The sequence below is a fragment of the Elaeis guineensis genome, chromosome 2, assembly GCF_000442705.2.
Source record: "Elaeis guineensis isolate ETL-2024a chromosome 2, EG11, whole genome shotgun sequence".
Lineage (NCBI taxonomy): Eukaryota > Viridiplantae > Streptophyta > Magnoliopsida > Arecales > Arecaceae > Elaeis > Elaeis guineensis.
Genome location: NC_025994.2, coordinates 101,757,777 through 101,771,301, shown reverse-complemented (window position 1 = coordinate 101,771,301; position 13,525 = coordinate 101,757,777). Strand labels below are relative to the sequence as shown.

The following is a 13,525-nucleotide window of genomic DNA, read 5'->3' as shown; positions in this document are numbered from 1 at the left end:
TCGGATATTATACTATCTATCTCCAAATCCGAACTTAATATCCTATATCCAAATTCTACTTAATATCCGATCCGATAAGAAAAGAGATATCCATCTCCATAGTCAATGGGTTCGGAGATACTCACGAGTAATCTATTTTTCCATATCCAACTCATATCCGTCTCATATCCATCTCATATCTAAAAAAATAAATAATCAAAATAATTTTATGCATATTATTAATCAAAACAGAATTACCAATTCAACATAGAGCATAATTTATAAGTTCAGATTTATAAAAATCTAACATAGAAATAGAATTACAAGTTAACATAGAATATATAAACAATCAAAATAATTTAATGCATATTATCAATAAAAATAAAATTATAAATATATATATTCGAGTATGGATTCGAGTATTGCCTATATCCATAGATTCGGATCGGGTTCGAATTTAAATTTGGATAAAAAACAGTACTATCTATATCTTATCTATATCCATATCCGTACTATGGTTTTCAGATTTTATCCAAATTTGAATCCAAATCCGATCAAATCTTATTTTTCGAGTTTGACCGAATTTGGATAGGATGTATACTCATCAGGTCAGATCTATTTTACTATCCCTAGAAGTGTTTTACTTTTTTTTAGTATATTTAAAAAAAAAAAACTACGGAGCAACAGACCCGCATTCAACTCCGGGTAAATGCAAGTGAAGTTACCGTTTGGGTTGTTGTCGAGCAAAATACTTATTACTAAAAATTAAATAGACTGAAAATAATATTATACTTTTTACCTCTTTCTTTATCTTTGTTCTGCTTTTGTTTGGATTCAACCAAATGCTTACTAGAAAAATCGAACTAGACACTTGGCAAATAATATTATAATTTTGACTAATAAATTCTTGATTTGCTTTTCCATTAATTTAGAGAAAAATATGTCTATAAATAGAAAAAATGCTTGCAAGTAAAATTTAAGGAGACTGAATAGTATTACACTTTTGACTTCTTCCTCTGTCTACCCGTATTTGGAGTGTGATGCGTTCTCCTTTGAAAATCAAACATTGCGTCATTTCCGGTGGATTGTAATGAAAGACATTGTAGTTGGGGTGGAGGTTCATGAGCGTCCAAGGAGTTGTTCAACATAGAGTGAGATAGCATGGTTACGGCACTGTGTTTGATCATGTGGTGGGGAAAAATATGAGAATGGTTACACAGAGGGAGAGGAGAGCTCTTCAAATTTTTTTGTCAATGTTCTACTTTTTTATAGTTCATGGGCTCTGACAAAATAAGAAAGGAAGAAAGGCTGCAGGTCTTTTTTCTTTCTTTTCTATTGCAGGACCTGACAGTGATATTTTAACTTATCAGGTGGTTCTTCTCGTAGCTAAATGACACTAGAGCCAATAATTATATGCCCAAGTTTTGTTCCCCCCTTTTTAGGGAAATAATATTCCCATGTCGTTGTACCTGATAAGCAAGGAGGTCTTCCCACCACCCATCGTAGCTGAATGGTGCCAAGAAGTGGATGAGATGATTAGAATGAGAGAGAGACACCTCAGTTTGCAGGGCAGCAATCTCTGCGCTCGAGAAAATTGATAACTGGCGCTGGTCGCATGTCACTGTCTCGTGTACGTTCCGCATGAACGATATTCCTAAACATCACCTCTACGTATGCAGCTCGTAAATTATTGACATCTCTCTTTCTCCAGATTCATTTAGTTGTAGTTTGCGGATTGTTGGATCCCCATTTCCCACTTGTCTATATTGTAAACAAATACTTTTCAGGTTAACAGAAGTTTTGAAATTTAGAATATACTGCCCACTAGTTTGATCTTTGTTTTTCTCCCCAAGCTACGTGGAGGCGGATAACCTTCTGGTAACGGGAGGAGTGGACTGCCCACCAATGCAAGCGGTATCAACAAGTAGTTCTTATTTATTTATTTATTTATTTATTTTTATCAGACTGATCAATCAAATCGTTCTGATATAAATACAATCATAATAATCAAACATCAGAATATTCCAAAAAGAATTGGGGTTCTCTTGCGATAAATATAGTTATCCACTCAACTGCTATATTCGTCTCTCGATATATATGCCTAATGTGATTCTATTTACTGTGTCAACTTTGTTATTATCATTGTGACAATGAGTTGGGCCCTATATACCATATGCGGTATCAATGGGCTGGGCCAGTCTGATCAGAATGGAGATATGCACCGGAGAAATTTGGCTCCATTAGATTATTCTTATGCTAGGCAAGTGAGTTAAGTCATGTTCATAATTGTAAGAAGAACTAATTTGCCTGCCTCCGAACCATGGCTGGCCTAATAAGTCCATCTTTGGGCCGGGTTCAGTTTGTTCATGGCAGGTCAATGGCCTGGAGCTGGTGGTTTTTGCCCAGGCCTGGCTGTTGTATAACTAAATATGTGTATATTTCTCTCCACTCAGGAATAATTTCAACTATTTATATGAGATATAAATGGTTCCATTGATATTGTTAATTTAACTAGGTGTATGTGCACATTTTACAAAACTATTAGATGCAAGCATAATAAATGAAAATATCAGAAATATTTTTGTGATTTACTTAAATTAGAAAAATGCAGCTGTCATCTTTGAGTTTTGTCTTTGCTTGTAACCTGTTATAGTGAACATGTCATAAGTCGTAACTGCTATGACCAATGTAGGTCATCTTATTCGATAAAGAGATGTATGTTATCCTGTTGCCCAAATAATATGAGGGTGGATGATTTGAATTATCCATAGCGGTGTATGTAAGTTTGTTTTGGTCGGCTAAGCCAGAGACTTAGAAGGCAAGTTCTCTTCATCATGTTTGCTACCAAGCAGGCCACCTTGGATGAGTCTCACACATGGGTTGTTGTCAATAGAAGGTTGAGAGGGTGATGGGAAACCACCAAAAGAAAAATACTACAATATAGGTAGTCAAGAATGAGGATAAGGAAGAGAAAATGATATGCTACTTGATGCGGCAGCATGCCTTGTAGATGAGTTCTTGGCCACATCAGGTATGAGTCAGAGCTATATATTTATGGATGGCCACCTAAATACATGGCTTTGAAGGGAAGATGTTCTCCCTGGCTGTGTGTGGAACCAAGCAAGTGTGTGAATTGTGATCCATTTAGCAATATCATTTGCTGTACATGAGCTTGCACTTAATTGAATAGGTTTTTCTTTGACTTTTTGTAGGGTCACAAAGCTAGTTGGCAGGTCCAGTAGAGAAAGCAACCTGTTCGGGTTGCATCCATCAAACTTCCTGGACCCCAACTTGACCTTAACAAGTCAAACTATTATTGATCTATTTGTTTTATTTATTTGCTTATCAATTTATTTTTCTTTCATGGAGGTTTCTGCTTTGCCGTTGATTTATGCTTGTAATGTGCAAATAAAGTATGTCAGGCTTCCTTTGTGGTCCAAAGTTTCTTTGAAACAATACCCTGTTTTAGAGTTTTTTTTCTTCTTTGAGAAATTTGGCAGCTTTAAAAGTTAAGTGAATTTACTGTATTACTATCCGTGGATAGTTTCTCATATTTGAAAAGAAGAAAATAAATTAATATGTTAGAAAATAAGAATAAGCTTAGGATATGTTTGGATAGAGAGAGTCGAGATCTAGAGAGGAAATAGAAATAGATGGTTTTCACTCCAGTCATTTGGTTAAAAAAAAATTTTATTCCGATTTAGATTATAAAAAGAAATAGAAATAGTCCGATCACTTCTAAAATTCAATTTCGACTCTTTTCTAAAATTCTAATCATCCATTTTAATTTTAATTTCAATACAAATCAAATATATCAAAAAATATGATCATTTTAATTTTTATTTAAATTTATTTTAATTTTGATTTTGATTACAATTACAAAACAAATGCATCTTTAAGATACCAGATACAGAAAATCATCTACATGGATCCAACTATGGATTCTGACCGATTGGAAGAGTAGTATAAGTGACTTGCTCATACAATAATGTTGAATGCAACAAGACAGCGAAGTAAGCTTGTACGTATCTTGGTGGTGTGGGTGCCGTGGGCGCAATAAAGTCCCTTGGAACTGCCCGTGAGTCCCTGCTATGTGCCGAGCCAAGTTAGCCAAGATAGATGATGTGCGTGTGAATGAGACGAGTCGAGGTCGACGGCCGGTCTCCACATCCATGTTTTGGGAACCCTGGGAAGACCACAACAGCAGTAAAGAACGGATGAGACCCACCTGCTAGTTTGAAACCGTGCATCAGTAAAGCCAGCGAACACAGTCCCTCTGTCTTGATTGCGTAAAAATTAGAGGTGACAACTGAATCAGATCAGATTATAAGTGGATTAGATATGGATCGAATCAGAAAATATTAAATTTAAATTTGATCTGTTTATTAAATAGATCAAATTTTTAAATCTGAATCTGATCTGTTTAATAAACAGATCATCCGATCCAATCCATTTAACCTATTTATTAAACAGATAATCTGTTTACCGATCCGATCCAACCCATTTAATCCGTTTATTAAATACATAACCTCTTTACTAAGTCCAATCCGATCCGATCTGTTTAAACTGATTGTTGAAAAAAATTGATTGTTTTTGACCCAATACTATTTAAATTTTGATCTATTTGATTTAATCTTAACAACAAACTTAAATATAAATATCAAAATCAGACATAAAAAAATAAATAAATTTTTTTAGTAGGAAACTGTAATTTCATTCACTTAACCATGTATAAATTATACAAAAAGCAAACCAAAATATACACAACAACTCAATTAAAAAATACAAAGACCAAAATTATAAGAAAATACAATGTTCTATATAGTGGCACAGAATAGAGTTCTTTGAGTATAGCAAAATGTTCCACAGCAGAGTTGAGCCAAACAAGCTGTGACAGTTGAACATCAAAAAAGAAAGAGAAAGAAGAGACTCAGATTTAGTATTTAATCTGCAACTAAATTATAACAACAATAATTGATTGTCTATAGAAGAAGGCCATTCAAAATTATTGCTGCTAGAAATAGTTGAATCAGCAAAAAGATATCTCAAAATTATCATAGCCTCCATATACAAACCTTAAAGCAAACTATTAAACTATAGAAAGCAACGGTCAGAAAAAATAAAGAGATATAAGATGATAAAAAAAAATCTAAAAAAAAATAGATCAACAACATGTAAGATTTTTATTTGAAAAGATGTTCAAATTTTTGGTTGGGAAAAAAAGCATCAGCCACCGAAAGAGAAAAATAGAGGGAGGAGAAAAACTCTAGATCTCGAGAATCGGTGATGGAGGAGGATCGATGACGACCAAGTACCGACAAGCTCTTCTCTCAAGGATGGGCAATGAAGAAGAACCGAAGGAAAAAATCAATCACCATTGGAAGAAAGCCGGGAGCATCGGCTAGGTGGCTATCGAAGGAGCCAAGGAGGAGTAGAAGAGTCTCGATCGTCGGAGGCTGAAAGCATCAAAGGAGGAGTGGAGCTATGGAGGAGTGAAGGAAGAAATCAAAAAACTAAACCCTATAAGACGGACCGGAGGATGGGATGTGGAAAGACCGAAAGAGTTGAAAGGCCGAAAAAAAAATCGCCTGAGAGATTGAGAGACCGAAACCAAAAGAGAGAAAAATATCAAATATATGTGGAAGCCTAAAGGATTTAAGCTATGCGAATTTATGAGTTATAACCCGACTCGATCTGATCTATTCCAACACATTTATCAAACGGGTTAAACGGGTTAAAGAGGTCAGCCATTTGAAATATGAACCCAATCCGTTTATTAAACAAAGCAAATGGATCGATATGTTTACAATCCAAACTTGTTTAGCCTAAATCCAAATTTATTTATGATAGATTGAATATGGATCGGATTGACGAATCGAATCATATTTTGCCATCCCTATTGGGAATCCCAAAATTGATTGCCACCCTGTTTGACCTAATGGGACTAGGCTTGTGCTGCGGAGGGCCCATGTAAACTCCCTGTACTACATGTAATCGTCCAAGATGACGGGAGACACCCCAATAATGCTGAAAATGTTACTACGGATCCAAACTTTGATGCTAAGGTTCATGTGGTCCTCGACATCTTGAATCTAATGGTGGTCCCTCGGCGTGATTTCGACTTCCTAATCACTTCTACTGTACTTTAGTAAGCAACACATTGTGCATTTGTCTCCATGAATCAAGTGGGCTTCGCCCTTTCCTTTTCCCAAATAAAAATCTACTCATGCATGTGATAGTTGCGTTATGTGATTTAAGAATGCTATCAACACGATGCTGATAATTAGATCTTAATACACAGTTGATCATTCGATGCTAATAATGACTTCAATTTGGAGACAATATGCAACATGACACATGATCTTGCATTAGGATATTAATCAGCCATCCATAACTGACATTTTCAATAGTATTTGTGATGCAAGTGAAATGCAAAATAGATCATTGGGATTCTCCCTTCTAAGTATCAAAAAAAAAAGAGAAGTTGCAAGATGTGCATATGAAAATTTTTTGAAACCACTAATATGGACCTTGCAATTTATGACCCAATTAAATTCTTGCAAGTTAATCAATCCTCTCAAACCAAGTGTTGGCCAAACCTTTCCTTTCCACCATGATTACTCAATTCAAAATTATTTTAACTCAACAAAAGAAAGGGAAAATGGGATGAAAAGTGTTCAGAGTCGGAAGTTGGAAGAGGACTCTCTATATTCTTAAAGAAAGAAGAGCGCCAGTTAAGGTTCCAATTGTTTTGGGATTCCGGATTTGTTTAGCAAGAGTTTTTGGTAAAATGTATAGAAAGATTTAACTCTTTGTTTTTCAATTTGATGTAGTTTATTTAAATGTTTATGTTCAAAAAGGAAAAAAGAGGAATTAGATAAGATACTATTTACTAAAAAGCAGGGAGTCAAGTTTCTACGTTATTTATGGGCTTGACTCATCTGTTTTGGATTTTTCTCGTTTCTTTTTCTCCCTCGCTTCGATGACGGTCATCTTACGGAATTCTCGTTTTACATTACATCTAGTTGATGTAGAAGTTTTGCTATGAACCTGTACGATCGCATCGGCCCATAGGCTGAGCTCCTTCTAATAACTTTTTTCAAGGACGGTGACAGAACCAATCGAAGGATCAATTGTTGTATTCAAACGCGGTGGTGTTTTCGAGCCCAAACACTGAAAATGGTAAACTCTATGTCAAGCCCACCAAATACCATGTAATTATTTCATGAAAAATCTTCATCGGCTCTGATACACCACCCTTGCTCAAAAGAATTTGATATCTTTCTTTCTATGCTTGATTTCTTTTTTCTCTATTTTGTCTTTTTCAGTGCAACTAAAGTTTAGGAGGAAAAGAAGCTTGTGATCAATTCCAAATTGGAAAGGAAAGATCCGAGTGAAAAAAATATGGGTACAGGTTGTTTCTTTCGCCCAAAATAAGCATTCACCTTCTTTTTGAACACCAACCATCAGATAGCATAATGAAGGCTTCGAGATGAAAGGAAGGAGTTGAAGTGCTCTAAAATCTGTGCAAGATGCTATCCAATGGTTGATGTCTAAAAAAAATTATTGAACCCACAAAAATCTGTGTCCATCTTTTCTTTCGAAACTGACTGTGCAAAGTAACCATAGAGGTGGAGAAAAGATGATTCTTCTTCCTCCATTTTTTTTTTTTTCTTTTCTTCTGGTCGATTGAAGGATTCTGCTTTCCTTTTACATGACTCTACCATGTATCAAAGGATTCTGCTTTGTAGCTTTCCCAAAATGCGCCGCTATACTTTAGAATTGCATCCCTACGTTATAATGGGCAAGATTGATTCCCAAAATGCCTCACCTATCCTCGCAATGGGAGAAGGATATGATCATGATTCGGTGACCCATGGAAGGTATTCGAGGAAGCCAGTTTTCCTTGACCCTAACTCTATCCCGGGACCCTAGAGTCTAAATCGGGGTCTAGACTCTAAACTCAAAGTAGCTCTCAAGGCTTTTGTCCACAGGATTGTTGGGTTTCTATCATGCTCCATTGTCTCCAGCTAATGTTGCATGGACATCATGTGAACATGGGAAACTTCTTCTCTCTGCATACTTTTGTACGATAAATTCCTTACATCTCTTTATTTTAATCATAAGTTATTGGCAAATTCTTTCTTTAAATTTGGTTCAATCTAACCTTTGTCAGCAAAGTTTGTTTAATTGCAGAATTCAATATACAATTCCACCCAAAACCAAGTCAAATACAATCAATAATCAAACATAAAAACAAGCGCCATCAGCTGTTGTAGAATAAATTTATGCAACGACTTGTCACACAGGATATTCAAACCAACACAAAGCTAAGCATTTAGAATCGTCACACGAGAGGAGGGATTATCAGATGGACGGTCGTGATATGATATACAATTGGAGGTTCCTGTGATATGATTTATAATTTAAGGTTTGCGAGTATTGCTGTAATAATTTTGGAAGAATAAAAATCCACTCTTTTGTAGATAAATATATTCTTATATTTTTTAAGATGAATAAATTATTTTTCATAGATAATATTTATTCATAAAATAAAAAAAATCTCATCCATTTACGGAGTAGCTAAATCATTGTCAATAAAATAGGTATTTAATTTTATACCTAAAATATTTCATCTTTATTTCCAATACCTCCATCATTCAATATCCAATAATTCAATCATTCATTTTCTCCAAAATTAAAAAAATATTATAAAAAATATGAATAAATTTTAATAATTTATTCAAAAAATAGTAATATAAAAAAATTTAGATAATACATTTCAAAGTCACTTTATCATATGTAAAAAGATATGAGAATTTATTTTTTTATCTAAATATTATCTATAAAATATTTATTTAAAAAATATAAATTTTTAAATTTTTTTTATCCATAAATGAAAAATAATTATTATTTTGGGTAGAGTCGCAGAAAAAGTAATTACAAAGAGGCCATTTTAAGAAACTTCAAATGTCGCGAGTCACCGACCACTTAAAGTTAGCAAGTCGGCAAATTACGATAAGGAGGGGTATGCCCCGTATCGTATCAATTAATGCATTATATTATCGACACTATCGTTTATTGCCTTAATAGCGGGTCGACGGAATAACTGAATGATCTCAACCGACGGTCACCGCACACATTCCTGAATCAGCGTTTCCGTAGGCCATTACCGGATAGACCCGCCAGCTCATCGTAATCTTCTACCTCGCTTTTAACTCCCGCTATAAATACCCGTGCCTCCCCTCCGCTTCTCTTCCATTCTCCACTCTCTCTCTCATTCTTCTCTCTCGATCTTTCTTTCTCTGTCTAAACGAGGGTTAGGTTTTGGGTTCGGGCTCGTGTAGTCTAAAGAGGTTGGAGGTGTTCGGCAATGGCGGGAGGAGCGATTGTGAGCACCGGGGTGACGAAGGATTACCCCGGGAAGCTGACCGCCTTCGTTTTCTTCACCTGCGTCGTCGCGGCCACCGGGGGGCTCATCTTCGGCTATGATATCGGAATCTCCGGTAGAAGAAAAAAAATATGCTCTCTTCTTTTGGGATATTTTTTTGGGATATTTGGGGGGTTTGTGTGGCTGGATCTGACGAGATTTGGGCGTTTTAATTTCTTTTGGTAGGTGGAGTGACTTCCATGGATTCGTTTCTTAAAAAGTTCTTTCCGACGGTGTATCGGCAGGAGAAGGAGGACCAGAGCACGAATCAGTACTGCAAGTTCGACAGCCAGGTGCTGCAGTTGTTCACGTCGTCCCTGTACGTGGCGGCGCTGATCGCGTCCTTCTTCGCGTCGGCGGTGACGAGGATGTTCGGCAGGAAATGGTCCATGTTCGGCGGCGGGATCACCTTCCTGATCGGCGCCGCCCTCAACGGCCTCGCCAAGAACGTCCTCATGCTCATCCTCGGCCGCATCCTCCTCGGCATCGGCGTCGGCTTCGCCAATCAGGTATTATTCGAGAAAACGAAAAATGTAAAAATAAACAGCAACGGAAGCAAAAGTACTTCTTGGAATCTTTTCCCTTCGGCAAATAAAATGTTCCGGGATTTTGCAGACGTCACAATTTCCCCTTTCTATAATCTTATTTTTCCGCAGTAAAATTCTTTCAGTTTACGAAGCTTTTTCTTTGATTTATTTTTGTTTTTATATATATTTGACGACATTAGAGTAACAAACAATGCTCCGGTTCGTGATTTGAAGCGTAGAAATGTTGGGAATTTTCTTTTGGGATATAGTTAAGGAAATACTTGGCGTACTTGACAAAAAAAAATTTTGCATCGCTCGTCCCTTGTCGCAAGCAAAACGAGCTCACGAAACCGGTTTTATATTGGCAGAGTTTTATTGTTCTAACTGGATAAGAGATACACCTGTTACAATAACTATTTTTTAATTAAGAATAATAATTAAAATAAAAACGACTCAAGCGAGAGACTAGAGAGTGGGTTCAAATAGTCATCTCGGTATCGTCACATACTTGAATTCTATTATAATACCGTAACAAAGAAATAAGTCAAGGGTTTTGTATTATTTTTTTTTATTATATTTAGTGACCAACTCCTTGAATTCTAATGGTAGCGCTGTCATCATTTCATCATAGAAATATCGCTCTAGGCAGCGTTGTCGCATTACTTGACTCGTTTAGCCAGGGATCTGATATTTTATATCGAACATCCAATACTCTTCTAGCAAATGGATGCAGCTCTCTTCAGAGCAATATCTGATGGGACCCGCTTGAATTTCTTCGTGTTCGATTCATGGTTGGCTGCTTTCCTACATATTCTCCATTCCAAAATGGAGCCCAAATCCCAAACGATAAAAAAGGGATCCCATCTATTTTGGAGTCGAATCTGTCAATCGGGCTTTGCAATTCAAATCTAGGGCTCTTTTTAGCCCAATTTTGAAGAACCTCGTCTCTTAATTCCTGGGATATTACGTTTATAATCCTAACCTTTTTTGGATGAAGCTATAATCTTTTTTTTATTTGTTTTTGTGTCGTTAACTAATTTTATGCTGTTTTAAGAATCTTGTCTTTTAATTCTTAAGACGTTACACTTACCATAACCTTTTTTTTGGAATAAAGCTACAATCTTTTTGCTTTGTCTTAGTATCCTTTACTCTTTATTGAAATATATTTGTTAAAGAGGGCTTTATTGTTGTCGTATGTCTAGAGACAGCTTCTACCCCCAGATGAATGGTACCTTTTCGATCCCTTGTCGCCGTGAGAATAACGGGCTTCCAAATGCCAGAAGCCCAGAAGCGACATAGCGACCCCTTTTTAGACGATGACTAAAATGCCCTCCGATGCAACTGGTTACGTTAACAAGAAATGGTTATCTTATTACTACTGTCGTTACATCTTCTAAATTCCAATTTTTTCCAATCTTTTGGTCACTTTTATGGATATTAACACTTCGTGCATTATCCTCAAAAATTACAATCACATCATTTGCATCCAAAAGATTCCTGCTGTAGAGTTTAGAGGACGCTTCTTTAATCTCTTTTGACACAGATGGCGACAAGAATTAGATTCTCAAGTCTTTTCTTTCTTCAAAATTATAATATTTTAATTTCTTTAATGCATCTTGGCATGAATGAAATGACTAGATTCCCTTCTTGTTTTGATGGTGATTACAGTCCGTTCCAGTGTACCTCTCAGAGATGGCCCCTGCTCGCCTGCGAGGGATGCTCAACATTGGCTTCCAATTGATGATCACCATCGGTATCTTTGCAGCCAATCTCATTAACTATGGAACATCCAAGATCAAGGGTGGATGGGGCTGGCGCGTGAGCCTTGCACTTGCCGCTGTCCCTGCTGGCATCATCACTCTCGGCTCTCTATTTCTCCCCGACACTCCCAACTCCCTCATTGAGCGTGGCTATGATGAGAAGGCCAAGAACATGCTCCGCCGCATTCGTGGAGTTGATGACATCCATGAGGAGTACAATGATCTTGTTGCTGCCAGTGAGGAGTCGAAGCTCGTAGTGCACCCATGGAGAAACATTATTCAGAGAAAGTACCGTGCTCAACTCACCATGGCCATCCTCATTCCCTTCTTCCAGCAACTAACTGGCATTAACGTCATCATGTTCTACGCTCCCGTGCTCTTCAAGACGATTGGATTTGCAACCGATGCATCACTTATGTCATCTGTCATCACAGGGCTAGTTAATGTGTTTGCTACCTTGGTCTCTGTCTTTACTGTCGACAAGCTTGGCCGACGAAAGCTTTTCCTGCAAGGCGGATCTCAGATGCTTGTTTGCCAGGTATATTAGCAACCTATTCTTGAAACCTGGAAATGGATTTAAAAGTTTGTTGTCAACCTTACTATTAGGAATGTCCATTATCCAAATTTAAAAAGTATCCTTTTTTTTTTTAAGATTAAATTTTCTACGAAGGTAGTTTTTTTTTCCTCCTATCATCTCATCAGTTCTAGATTATTGTTTTTCCTAAATTCTTTCTCGAAAATGGCTACTATGATCTTCCAAGCATAATTCCTATTGGGTTAAATTTTTCAGAAAGACAGTATTTTTATTTTATTTTATTTGTGCAAAGAAAACATAATCTTAGCATTTATTCCACAAGTAGGCAAATTAGTTCTCACATGTTATCTGTTCTTGATGCAAATGCTGATGCATTATTGTTTCTTGCGCAGATCATTGTGGGGACACTGATTGCAATCAAATTTGGGACCAATGGTGAGGCAAATCTTTCAAAGACCTATGCAGCTTTTGTGGTGCTCTTCATTTGTATCTATGTTGCTGGTTTCGCATGGTCTTGGGGCCCCTTGGGTTGGCTGGTGCCCAGTGAGATATTCCCATTAGAGATTCGGTCAGCTGGGCAAAGTATCAATGTCTCTGTTAACATGCTTTTCACTTTCATCATTGCCCAAGCTTTCCTCACGATGCTTTGCCACATGAAATTTGGCTTGTTCTACTTCTTCGGTGGATGGGTTGTGATCATGACAATTTTTGTCGCCCTCTTTCTTCCGGAGACTAAGAATGTGCCAATTGAAGAGATGATTCTGGTCTGGAAGGCTCACTGGTTCTGGGGCAAGTTCATTGCTGATGAAGACATACATGTTGGCAACATTGAGATGGGCCATGGTAAGTCAAAGGCTGGGTCCGTGTGATGGATCTGAAATCAAGCACATCCTTTGATAAGTGATCAAGGGTATGGATTGGATCTTGATTAAAAGCCAGTTGTGGTACATAGGTTGTAAATGGTATTTAATGGTTTGGTTCTGTCAACTGAAACTTTTGTTGTTTGCTTTTGGGACTATGTTTTCTTATTGATCGTGTATAAGATTTCAAGCAATGATAAGAAGTGGTTTCTGTAATCGGAAGTGAATTTGCTGTTTTTTTTTTTTTTGTATCTTTTTCTTTTGGCTGAACCATTGCAGATGCTGTTGCACATGGAAAAATTCTTGCTGATGGATTAGATGTTGTAGTTGTAGTTAGGTAGCGTTCTGAATTTAGTACCAATAAAATATAGGAAACTTTAAATAAATAAAATACAAATTTTCTACATCAATATGCAGCAAGAACAGAAGTTTTT

General features: G+C 36.7%; 1 protein-coding gene across 1 annotated transcript; it reads left to right on the top strand.

The window, feature by feature from the left end:
* The first annotated feature begins 9,229 nt into the window (after positions 1 to 9,229).
* Positions 9,230 to 13,307, top strand: LOC105032198 (sugar transport protein MST3). The gene is made up of 4 exons (XM_010906580.4): positions 9,230 to 9,485; positions 9,596 to 9,918; positions 11,605 to 12,234; positions 12,624 to 13,307. Exons 1-4 carry the CDS (start codon positions 9,353 to 9,355, stop codon positions 13,098 to 13,100), a joined length of 1,563 nt encoding a protein of 520 aa, XP_010904882.1. The 5' UTR covers positions 9,230 to 9,352; the 3' UTR covers positions 13,101 to 13,307.
* Positions 13,308 to 13,525: the final 218 nt, after the last annotated feature.

What these genes read in the sequence shown, in the direction of transcription:
- LOC105032198 (XM_010906580.4), top strand. Translation starts at nt 9,353, where the DNA reads ATGGCGGGAGGAGCGATTGTGAGCACCGGGGTGACGAAGGATTACCCC. An exon ending in GCGTCGGCTTCGCCAATCAG is followed by an intron (nt 9,919 to 11,604) that starts GTATTATTCGAG and finishes TGGTGATTACAG; the next exon opens with TCCGTTCCAGTGTACCTCTC. An exon ending in CTCAGATGCTTGTTTGCCAG is followed by an intron (nt 12,235 to 12,623) that starts GTATATTAGCAA and finishes TTTCTTGCGCAG; the next exon opens with ATCATTGTGGGGACACTGAT.